The sequence below is a fragment of the Serinus canaria genome, chromosome 1A (assembly GCF_022539315.1).
Source record: "Serinus canaria isolate serCan28SL12 chromosome 1A, serCan2020, whole genome shotgun sequence".
NCBI lineage: Eukaryota > Metazoa > Chordata > Aves > Passeriformes > Fringillidae > Serinus > Serinus canaria.
The window spans coordinates 5,338,295-5,350,800 of record NC_066314.1 but is presented as its reverse complement, the minus strand read 5'-3'; the positions used below and the strand labels follow the sequence as shown (position 1 = coordinate 5,350,800).

The 12,506-nt window shown below is 41.8% G+C and overlaps 1 protein-coding gene across 1 annotated transcript in view; it reads right to left on the bottom strand.

The window, feature by feature from the left end:
• Positions 1–7,456, bottom strand: part of CELF2 (CUGBP Elav-like family member 2) — a 376,846-nt gene extending 369,390 nt beyond the window's left edge. The window contains exon 1 of the mRNA XM_030238355.2: positions 6,867–7,456. Coding sequence (XP_030094215.1) covers positions 6,867–6,919 — 53 coding nt within the window. The 5' untranslated portion in view covers positions 6,920–7,456. The remainder of the gene's footprint in view (positions 1–6,866) is intronic.
• Between the last annotated feature and the right edge of the window lie 5,050 nt (positions 7,457–12,506).

Here is a 12,506-nt window from a genome sequence, read left to right as displayed (position 1 = left end):
ATGAGGAAACACACAATCAAAGGAAAAAAATCTGAGAAAGTTATATAAAAATGCAATTAATATGAAATTAAGTTTGGGGGTTTTTTTAATTAAGGAAAATTAGAGTATAATCAGTAGAAGCATGTTCAGCTGCTCATATAAAAAAGGTTGGATGGTAGCACTTAGGTTATTGTTAGGGGTTTTTTTAAGTGCCACAGAGCATTTATCAGGAGTATTAGAGCTCCTGAAGCATAAACAAGTTTGTTGGGAGAGAGTGATACCCATCAGACAACATCCAAAGGGAATAGTTGGAGTATTTTCCTAAGAGATAAGAAATTCATCTCTTGCACACGTCAAGAAATGGAAAATCTTAGCAACAATGAGTACAAATCTCTCTGGTTTCAACTTCCTTCTCTCCCTCCCTGGTACAGCATCTTGGGACTAGCTGAGGTGCAAGATATCTTTAATGAAGCTCTCTTCAAAAAAAAAAAAAAAAACAAAACCTAACAACTGCTAGGAAAAAAAGCTGGTGGGTGCAAGGAATTTGTGTGCCTGGTCCTTGGTGCAATCTTGCAAAGGCAGAAATAACAAAGAAGGGGTTTTAGTAAACAAGCAAGGAATTATTTACCCTCAAAAGAATTAAATTCTAGTTTCAGTTAAATCAGTGTTATGAGGGCAGGTAATGAAAAACCCAGCCCAAGGCTGAGCCCCCAGTGCTGGGGGATTATAGGAGAGAGCTGTACATTTGTATAGCCACGAAATCTTATAGCCAAAGTAAATAAATCAGGTATTAACAGGTCCATTTTACCTCTGGGAACTGGGGCACACAGAGCTTAACTAACACTTCCAAACTACCACAGAAAGCCTGGGAAAAACATGAAATTATAACCTCATTTCTCAAGGACAATGTAAGGCTGCCACTGCCCAGGTACCTCTCCTGTGTACAGGCAACTTCCTCCTGATTTCAGTTCCACTGAGTGCAGAACTAGATAAAGCCTAAAATCTGAGTGGGTGGGTTAGGAAAGACCTGCAGGAGTACATTAGGACTGCCACGGATTTAGAGATGAAGATGAAGATATGGGAGAAGAAAGCATCATTACATGTGAGGGAAAGGATGATCCTGCCTTTTCCTGCTTTCCTGCAGTGTGGATGTTGCACTACACATCCTACTTGTGTAAGAGTCAGAAATCACCAGTCAGGAATGAAATTCTGGGGTATAATAGATGAAGAAACAACACAATCTCCACCTCCTCTCACCAGGAGGGAACCTGAAGTCAATGGCTCAAGGCCTTAGCAGGGACTCCACTCCAAACACTTTCCACATGTCCCAGAACATGGATACAAGACAAATTTACAGGCAGAAAAGCCCTTCCAGTGCATTGCTTTGTTAGCAACTGCCATCAGTGTGCCAAACCACAGAATTTCTTTGCTGACAGATGTTCTGGACTCAAAGCTAAAACTGCGAAACCAGGCAGATCAATTCATGGAGGAAGGAACCATCAAGGAAAAGCCATAGCTGCTGGCACAAGTCCCTGAGCTGCAGATCCCTGGCAGAGTGCTACTGCACCTCACTGTCACAGACTCTGGCTGGACAGCTGTGCTGCTGGTGCAGTAATTTCATATCATGTTTTAGGGGCTACGGCAATTCAAATAATTAGGCAAAGGAACATGGCAGCAGCAGTAAGTAAACCTCTTTGTGAGAGATCATTCATTTGAATTGGATGTTTAAATCCCCCATAAAGCACCTGGAAGATTTAACAACTCATGTCCAAATGAACAAGATGTAATGAGCTTGTACACAGGCTTGATATGAAAAGTGGATTGTTTTTAGCAAAACGGTGGAGAATAACCTCTTATTGAAAGGAGTGATGGTGAATTTTAATCAGGGGAAAATGAAGATGCAAGAATAAATCTGCACAGGCTTAGAGGAGAACTGGATGAGTTGCTCACCTATCAGCAATGGATACAGGAGTATGTTGCATCTTAATCTGCTGTTTTCTGCTATCTCTACTGCTTGTATCATCCCATAAATCCTGTCTTTTTAAGTGGAAAAAAAATCCAAAAACTAACAAAAAAAAAAAAAAAAAAAACCCAAAACAAAACAAAACAAACAGAAAGGCTGCCCATGTTCTCCTCTACAAAGTGCAAAGGAAGCACAAATAAGAAAATATGAAAAAAAAATTTAAAAATCATACTTCAATGCAGCTGGCCCTAATTTTTCATCCCAGTATTATTCACTTGAGTGACTGTAGAGTTGGCCATTCAAACTGAAAGCAGAAGAATCCACACAGTGTTTTGCTGCTCATGTTTATCTTATCAGAGCTTGGCAACAGCAACCATCCCCCTGGTGATTCTCATCTGTGTCACAACTTGGGACACGTGTAACCCTCACTAACACCCCTTTCAATGCCATCTCTGACACCATCTGCATTTTTGGATTGGTAAACTGGAAAGCCATTTCTAAAATGTGTTTTTAGTTACTACAAGATACACACACCCTCTTTCCACACTTATTTATTTTTTTAACCAAGCATATTGTGGCAATTATGAGGGAATTTGTATTCTCCACTGACATCTGAAATTCCATTTTCTGTATTTCATGGTGGCAATGGAGTCCAGCATTATGTCCCTGGGCAAACTTTCAGGGCTTGTTTTCTTTTGTTTTTTGAGTACTGGATGAAGAGAACATTGTCCAGGTCCTCAGAGTAAAGCACAAGTGAAATATTTTCTTTTTTAAGTCCTTTTTCCAAGCATTTGTGTGTTGGGAGCCCATGCATTAACTGGTTTGTTCAGATACTGAATACAATACAGAATGCCTTATCTTAAACTTTGCTCAATTTATTGTTCTGTGGCCCCAGCCAAATTTTAGCTGTCGTGTCTGCTTTCCTCCCCCCTCCCCAGTTTGAACATTTTGAAGCTATTTAACCCACCTCAACTCCCAGGCAGTCACAGGGGTGGATGTAGGGGTAGGACTATTTGCCCAAATCAGGTCATAAAGCACACACCAACACGGCTGAAATTGCTCCTCCTGGGCTGATTTGCCAAGCATGAAAAACACTTTTTTTTTTTCCTGAAAAGCCAAACCATTAACAGGCTGTTTGGATGGTGTGTGTGGTGGAAAAAAAGACATTTTGGAGAGAACATTTGAATTGGTACATCCGCCTGACACATGATGTGTGAAACAAGATGTTCCCAGCTCCACCTGCCAAGTTGGACGGAGCCAGTTCAATAGGACTTGTGAAGTTCCAGTCATCTGCATGCAGAGCAGACACCAAGATTCCCTGCTTCCCAGGCTGGGGGCTGGCCACTCCTCTGAGTAAAAACTCCTACTCTTTCCTTGGATTTCACCTTGAGGTTGCAAAGCCAAGTTAAAACCGACTTTTAATTTTTTTTCCTAGCAACGTGCCGTGGAAAGGTCACATATTTCTTCAGACAGGAATGCAAAGGGGTACAAGGTCTTCCCTGCATAGGTAACTCATATGATTTATAGTGCTGAATTCAGCCTTGTTGGAGCCAAATTAAGGCAGAAAAGCAACAGAGGAGATGTGGCCTTGAGGAATTAGGTTTTTTTTTCCTCCTTATTGTGCCTCTCCTTGCCAGGCTGCAGCTCTGCTTTTGCTGCTGTAGGGGCCCAGAGCACAGGTTGCTTCAGAAACCATTGCCCAGTCACCTGTGAGGAACAAAACCACATGCCAGAAGTTCTAAACAGGGATAAGAGACTTTTCTGGAATCAAGGCAGCTGATTTTGGTCTCTCTTATGCACTAGGGAGTCTCCATCCCAGCTCCCATCTCATTTTGGTGATGGCAAATGAGATTTCTGTGTCTGCAGAGGGCTAGGCAAGCACACTGTGTTGGCTGGGAAGGCTGTGAAGGATTTTTTTTCTTTTTTTTTTTTTTGAAGGCTTGAAGTTTTGTCAATCTGTCCTGGCTCCAAGGAATACAACAGGACATGGTGTTTATTGCAGCCCCACTATGGACAGAGAGATCAGGCAGTGGTGTGCTCATGTCACAGCTATGCTGGGAGCTTATCCCAAAGGAGACAACAGGAGGAAAAAAAAAAATATCCATGCATTCTCTTTCCAGTAACTTTGGTACTCAGACCACTCTGAATAAATCCAGTGAAGGAAGATGCACATGAAACTGTGTTTAGGGCTCTTGTACCCAGGAGAAGCTGAGATCAGAAATTATTGCAGCTCTCACTGTCCCACTCCAGACAGACACAACCAAAGATGTAATATTATATATACACACATCATATTGCCATTAATTTTATACCTCTGCTAGCTGTCCCAGCTTAGCTGGGTGAAATCCATCAAAATCCCCTGTCATGTTCCAGCATGACCTCTCCCTCCTTTTAGGCTTTACCACCAGCCACAACCTTGTCTGATGTTCTATTGTACCTTTCCCTTCATTATTACCTTTATTCAGAGGCCAAGGGAAATGCTTCCAGAGGGTTTGGGGAGCAGGAGCTGTGCTCAGCTGCTCTGAGCCCCTGGGGATTATGAAGTCCCAATGTAAATATTCCCACCTGCTGCCCCCACAGGATCTGCATCCTCCAGTCTTTTCCCAGCTAATCAGGCCCCAAACGAGTCACAGAATAAATTATGGGGGTGCAAAAAGTAAACAAAATTGAGAATTTACCAGTGTAGGACACCAGTTTAGAGCTGGTGGTGGCATTTGCTACATCAGCTCATTTGAGTCTGAAATAATTGGTTTGTGCACCTAAAATAAACACACAAACATTCTTCTATTTCTTATAACTATTAGCTAGAGGTTTCTTTGGGGACACAGTGAAACCAGGAACTTCAGAGGCCTCAAACAGGTTGGAGATTGGCCCACAGAAGAGGAACTAAAATATATAAGAAAAGTAGAAGTGGTATTGCAGTTCAATAAGTCACAAACCATATGAGCTGTGATGACTTCTGGCTCTCTTTCTTTTTTCTTCCAGTGATCATTCTGCTCATATTACTACTCATGTTACCTATTGCCTTTTGCCACCTCTTAACCTTCTGCATCCTGCAGTGGTGCTGCACAATGTCACATCTTTGCAGAGCTGCTGCTCTCATCACACAGAAACCACACAGAAATGTCCAGATTTAATCACACCTTTGACCTGCTCTGTGTCCATACAGCTGCAGAATCCACATTCACACAAAGTTGGGAAACTTCAGGGATGCTCTAGGGGAAAAGTGCCTGGGAGATATTTCTTTTACAGGTATGGAAAACAGGATTTTTAAAATAAAACGGGGTTCTTCTAGAGGGCAACCTTGTCTCTTTCTTAAATCTTCCTGACTTTGGTGTCCTCTGTGGCATCCTCCAACCCTGCACAAACTTGGCATCACCTGACTTGTCTCGCAGAGCGATCAGAAATAATCTCATAGAGCTCGATAAAACTTAAACTAATCCCTAGAACAGCTCTCCCGGAGCACACAGGCTGTCAGGCAGCACAGACGGGGCTCTGCAGAAGCCCTTGGGTGCCATTCGGTGGCTGCTGGAGAGCCACAGGAGCCAGCCCGGCTCTGGTCCCTGCCCGGGGCAGGGGGAGCCTCCAGCCCCGCTGCGCTCCCAGCCCTGCGCTCCTCATCCCGCACAGCCCCGCGCCTGAGTCCTCACGGAACTCTTGGAGTCACATACACACTCATCATCCCGTGCTGACAGTCCCAAACCACTGGAAAAAGAAAAGAAAATAAACCTGCAGCAAGCCCCCCAGTGCCAAGTCTCACACCACAGGCAAGGATAGAGGTTACCAGTGCCCAGTCCTACACAGAGGCTCAGAAAATGCTCAGAGAATTTTAAACTCCTAAAATAGAAAGTTCAGTGAGGGAAAAAACCTTAGTCATGTAAGTAGACTTTATACTTTGACTCTGAAGTGTTGTGTTTCCTCTTTCAGTTCAGAACACAGTAAGTTCTTTTAAAAATTGTATCAAGAATCTAAAGTATATTCAAAATATAATTATTGCATACATAGCATAATAATATAGCCCCCAATCCCTGTAATTTACTCAAAAAATATTCAGTGCAGGCAGCTTCAAGTTTTGCAAAAAAAGCTGAGGGGTATCTATACAACTTTACATTTAAGTGATTTTATAATTTTGCCATCTACGGTCCCAGATGTTTTCAATGTCTTACAGAAGTTTCTGCAAACCATCTGCAAACTTTTATACGTCTGCATTCTCAATAAGGCAAAAACCAGGCACTTACAGCAGCATTAAACACAGGCATTTAACACTGTGGCTCTTCAATATCTGCAGCAAACATTAATGGGGATTTTTTTTTCCTCCCTTACCATTTTTAGCAGTTCAAATTACAATTTTTCACTATGCAAATTAAAAGCCCCCAAACGTCAGTGCTAGAGGTAAAAAAGTAGCAACTTTTAAATGCCAAACAAATGCCTTAAGAGGGGCAACAAAGTGTGGAAGTTTCAACAACATGAAACAAGCACTTCAGTCCCCCTTCCTTCCCCCAAAACTATTTTCCTCTTCTTGAGCAACTTTCATGCTGTTTGTTCTTGCTTCTCTGGAGTTTCCCATTCATTTCCACGCAGAGCACAGCAAGGAAAGCAGAGAGTTAACGCTGCAGTTGCAACTGGTGTGAGCCTTTACTATTAGCTTGAATTTACAGAGCAATCTCTCCTTAAAAAGAAATAAGGAAAAAAAAAAAGAATTCCTCACTGCACTGTAACACTGAGAAGTATATTTAAAAATTCTCTCTCGGGTCTCTCTAAACATCTGTTCAAAGGTTTTGCTGTATCTTAAAAGGGCTCTAATTACCAGAAACTCCTTTCTTACTTAAGCCCAGGGCTCGCATTTCGATTATAACTCAAGCTCCAGTTAATTTAGGGCTAACCCCAAAATGCCTGTACCAAACAGAAGAAAACATAGGCCTACCTTAAAACTTTCCAGCTTTTCAGAGGATCCAAGTCAGAAATTATAGACACCATTGTAGGAATAACAATAATAAAATATGTATATTAAAAACGAAAAAAAAAAAAAGAAAAAGAAGAAAAACCACGGCAGGGAAGGCTAACCACAAAAGCAGCAAGTACTCTACTCAGTGTGGGAATGACAACAAACCCAGCACAGCTCTTCCTCCTTCTCAAGCTGATAAGCACTTGTCCCAGCTTCTCTCCACCCCCAAAATCAATCTTGTGCTATATTGCTTCACAGTCCCAGTTTCATTTCTTCACCACTACCTTTTAAAGCCCTTGTAATCTGCTCCAACTGATCAAATTTGACCTTTTTGTAGTCCACTTTATTCCAAGCACAGCCCTCAGTTAAATCTCTCTTTATTAACACCGTCCTTCTTGGCTTTCTCTTGGAGCAAACACAGCTCAAGCTCGAAGCCTCCAGTCTTTGCCAGCAATCATTTACAGATTACTGCAAGCTGCAGTCTTCTCCTTTTGGGTATTTTCTTCCACCTCTGAGGTTTGTTTTTATATTATTTTCTGAGGGTTGGTGGTGGTCTCCCTTTCCCTGTTCTGTGCAGGCTGGAGTTTGACACTTTTAGAGGAGGGACTTTCTAATGCAACTCCTCTCCCACCCTTCCCTCCTCCCCTTGTCCCTCACCCCCAGATGGAGAGACAGACACATGCATTAGAAGCAGTTCACAACCCTTAGAATACAGAATAATCTTTCTCCCCCCTCTCTCTGTTCTTTAAATCTATTAGAATTGATAGACTTAAACACAGAAGCTGTGCTTGAAATGCACTGATCTAAAGCAAGGCTGCTATTATGGAGGAATAATAAAAAGTCTAATCATGCAAAGCCAGATGTAACCCTTTGGATGTTTGAAAGGGGAGATGGTGTCTATATAGTTCCATTAATTTTTTTTTTTTTTTAATACTTCATTCTATGGTGATCTGAAAAGTTGTGTATCTGCTGATAGTGTGTATTTACTTAGGAAAATCGAGTTTATTGGCTTCTTTTGTGTTTCTGTAATACTTTTTGACATTGATTTTCCTCTATTCAAGTATTTCTTTTGCATTTTTTTCCCCTTCTAAATGTTTTTCATTCCTACTGCAAATGACTGTAAGCTCTCCTTGAGCTCCACCAATTCATTAGGATTTCTGGAAATTCCCAAATTAAAATTCTTTGAAAATTAAAATTCTCTAAAAAAATTAAAATTCTCTAAAAGAGCAAAACAGTACCCTATGAAGTGTTCAGTCAGAACCAAACTACCCCAACTGGTAGATACTTCCACTTTGATATTTATATCACAGGCATATGCTCCTAGTTTCTCTCTGCCACCAGCTCTCTCTCTCTCTCAAAAAAAAAGAAGAAGAAGTTAAGATCAGCCCTTGTATGTTAAAAGAAGCAGTGATATGGTGATATGGTGGTCACAGAGAGATTTGGGAGATCTGGAAGTGTGAGACACACTCATGGAAACATAATAGGGAGTATTATAAGACATAATAAACTTTAAGTGTTCCACTGCCTCCTTCTTTGGTGAGATAAAAACTTGAGTTGTGCCTAAAGCATTTCAGGCCCCCTGGTCTGCTGGAGGCTGGGTTGGAGCAGCCTGAGCCCCCCTGGATGGCAGCACAAAGGCAGCTCAGTCATGCCCTGGCCAGAAGGTGACACTGGGGCTTCCCACCGCCCAAGAAAAGAGAATGTGACCATTTTGCCTGCCAGACAGCAGCCAGCTGATAGTGGCCAAACAGAAACAACCAGATTTAAATTATCCTGATACAAAGTGCCTTCTTTGCTCCAAGGCCAGAGCATGGCTGACCCCTCACTTAGGAGAAGCTCTGAGTCATCTCCTGCCTCCTCCCTGCCCCACCAGGTGAAGCTCAGCCCGTGGGGGCCTCTCTGCTGATCAGTTCATCAAGTCAGGCCTCAAGTTCAGACTCTGGAATTTGACATCCTCCCCTAGGCAATGCTTCCAACAGTTTTGCTTTGTCTCAGAGGGGTGTAGTGAGGGAAAACACATCAGGGGCAGCTGATGGTGGGATTGCAGGTGCGGATCTGGGCCAGCAGGGTGGAGGACAGCTGGGGGTGACAAATGTTCCACCTCTCTCTTAAAACCTGAGGGGCAGAGGCAGTTTCTCACCTGATACACACATATCTCTGAGCAATTCTGCGGAGATAAAGTTTCTATCCAGCTCTGGAAACTTTGGGCCCTATATTTGTTTAGCTGCAGGAGGTGGGCAAGATGCTTGTAATGGAAAATTAAATTCAGTTGTTTCTTTGTGGAACTGAGGAAACTTTATTTGTTTTTTTAGCATGGAAAGCAAATAAGAACAGATTGGTCAATGTCTCTTATTCCTCCCAAGTTTGTAAACCACTGTTAGAGATGTTAATCCCTCGTTTGAGGCTGGGGAGGACATCAGTAGTTGCAGCACACTGCCTTTTCTCTTTCCTCTCTACCCTATTGCCACATTTGCTGGTTTTAATCTACACTCACCTATTTTCCCATGCAAACTTCTCACTTAGTATTTCATATCGTGCAAACATATTGATGACCAGGCTCGAATTAAGAAAGGCTTCAAGCTTAGTTTGCAAAGAAAACAAAAATCAAAATACCCTGACCTCTCCTGAGACACTGGCAAGCCAAGTTTGTGCCCTTGTCACAATCTCTTGCAGGTCAAGGTGAGAAAGGGGCAGATGCTCTGTCTTTATACCCCACTCCACCAATATGCTCAGTGGCTTACTTTGTTCATCCCCAAATTCCACAAACTATGTCTATTTCAAGGATTTTATCTCTAACAAGTACATCTTATACTTTCCATAGACACATTTTTCACTGTCTTCCCACAGAAAATGCTCCATTATTTCTGCCAACATATCCACATGAAAACTATACTGCAGGAGTAAATATACTTATTCCTTTCCCTTTTGCACTTCTTGGGGTTATTTCTATTTTTTTAATCTCAAATTCTTGTGTCTGGAAGAAAAGCCATGTCTCCATTTTGCAGGACCTTGCTGGCATTTTGCCAGCTTTTCCTACAACACTGAGGACAGCAACTATGAGCCTTCTAAAAATAAAACTACGAGATCAAGTTTAGCACAGAGGAACTTGCAACAGGCAATGGATTTTCCAAAACAGCCTCACGTGTTTCATACAGCATGTAGCTATAGTAGGAGAAAACAAATAAAACAGAAACAGAAACTCACTGTAAAATTATTTTAACTCTTGTGCTTAGGTAGCAGGCTCCAGCTCAGCTTTTAGCCAAATGTTTTTTCTGTTAGGGCTGAGGACTTTGTATTCAAAACCTTTATTTTATGCTTTGAGTAAAGAAATTTCCTATGATCTTCAGCTTGTTTGCCAGGAAACCACCAGCACATCTGTGAAATATTACTTAAGCAAATTTATTGCTGCTAGAGCCAGAAGGCAACAACCCCAAAAATTTTCTCTACCTGCTGAAATCCAGCCTATTGTGGAATTTGTGTCTTTCATGCCATGACACGTTCCCCCAGTGAGAACTTACTGGTTCTCAGTTAATATGATAAAGAAGTAGAAGCTCTCCAAGATTTTGAGTCATGCTAAAATAAAAATATGTATATACTTTTGAAAACAGCATTCCTGTATACACACACACACAAAAGGATCTCTAAGCAATGTCATCATCCTTAGTTTAGACAGCTGTGGAGTCAAAAAAGTTCCAGATCAGCTAGCTACAAACATTTGAAGGTCAAGTACAGGACAAAGCATTTAAAAAAGCAAAAGCAGTTATGGCTACTGAGCATTAGAAAGATGATTTTATGTCCTGAGATTTTCTTTTTCCCTCCCAGGTCTTTCTTAACCAGAATCCTATTGGACTGAGAACTTCATAGTGTTGGGCATGTTAATAAACCAAGTATAGTGAGCAGTTTGGGTCTGTTATATAATCTCCTTTCAAAAGTGTTATCTCTCCCAAAATATTTTAGGAGCCAAAGAAGGTCTGCCAGAGCACAGCCTTTTAGTCAGGGTACCCAGCAGCCTGGTTATCAGGCAATAATAGAGAAATAAATAACCTTCTAGCATCTTCTCAACACATATTTTCTGTTGCTGTTTCCTACAAAGCAACTTTAAGTTATTTGAAAGAAATCTTGGTCTTTTACCAGGAAAACCTCACTCTCCCTGGGGAGCCTGTTGTTAAACAAAAGCTCAGCTATTAAAGAGTGGCCTCCAACTTCAGGGCTGCTGTTTGGGGCTGATAAAGGCTCTTCTCCAGACTGTCTCATGCTGTCCCTCCCCATCAGCCTTGCCACCCCCCTGCCTCTCCTCCTAGTCCCTAATGCCTCGCCTTTTAAGCAATGGAGTGACTAATTGAAAATGCATTCCAGTGCTTTACAAGCAGCTTTTTCTTTCCTGCTGACCAGCCAAATGTTTTAAAGTTGGCAAGATGCTGTTTTAACTTGGGAACTTGAGTGCTTGTTCACGGCCTGGATGTGTGAAAAAAATCTGGCTGAATTTAATAATTCTGATGGAAAAAAATAATTAAAGATCTTACTCCTAGAACTGGTGTAAGTAAATCCAGGTATTATTTCGAACATTTAAAGTTAGTCCATTCTTTCTTTGTGAAATACATAATTTGGGAGACAAGAAATTTTAAGTCCCAAGTCTAAGAAATTCCCGAAGTCATGCACTGGTGCTTGTACAGAACCAGAGGAAAAGCAGTCACAAGCAGGCATAAATCCAGCTGACAATTACTCTTTGGGAATTGGGAACTGCAACCAAAACACCCCCGAGACAGCAATCTCTGTTCCACTGCAGGTCAATGGCCAGCTGGGCTGGGATTCAGCACATCTTATCACACACTGTAACTTAGAAGTTGGCTTCATCCAGCAGCTGCAGAGATTGAAGGGTTTTGTTTCCTTGCTGATTGTACAAAGCCTGCACTTTAACAGTTAATCATTAATCTTAAATTGCATAAATGTGTCTCATACTTATCGACTTCTCACTTTTACAGTCTGCTGAGACAAACTTTCAAGAGATGGCTTTTTTTTTTCTTAGTCCTGATTGTGTTTTTAATGGATTTTCAAGTACTTTCAGGTTTTGCTCATGACAACTGCTGCAATAAAAAGCCTCACGAACAAAGATGTGTTTTGTGTCTATTCACCTAGCAGAAAATCACTATTACGACATACTTCATTATGGGAGAAATGCTTTCCAGCCTCTCTGAAGAGACAGTGATGCCCAAACTCCCATCAGCCTAATTGTTTTTAAGGTGTTTGCAGTTCACTTTAAACACCATATGAGCCAAACATTTATGTCCTTTGCTGAATTTCTCTTTCCTGGCCAGCGGGAAGGTTTCTTCGCTCTGCAGCACTGGCGGAGCGAGAACACTTCTGTACTCTGAGGCGGGGCTTGCCCTTCCTCACCCAACAGAAAGAATGAAAGAGAAGAAAAGCTCCTTGTATTTGCCAGACATGTTCAAAAAGAGCTCCTTGCACACCCCAATCTGCTTCTTTCATTCCATTTGGCAGAGTCAGGGGTCAGATTTGGTGGAGAGGAGAAAAGCAGCCATTAACTGTTCCAGCACCACAGCAGACTGAGGAGCCTAAGCTGACACTGCCTGTCTTTTCATTCCCATTCTTTTGGTGTCA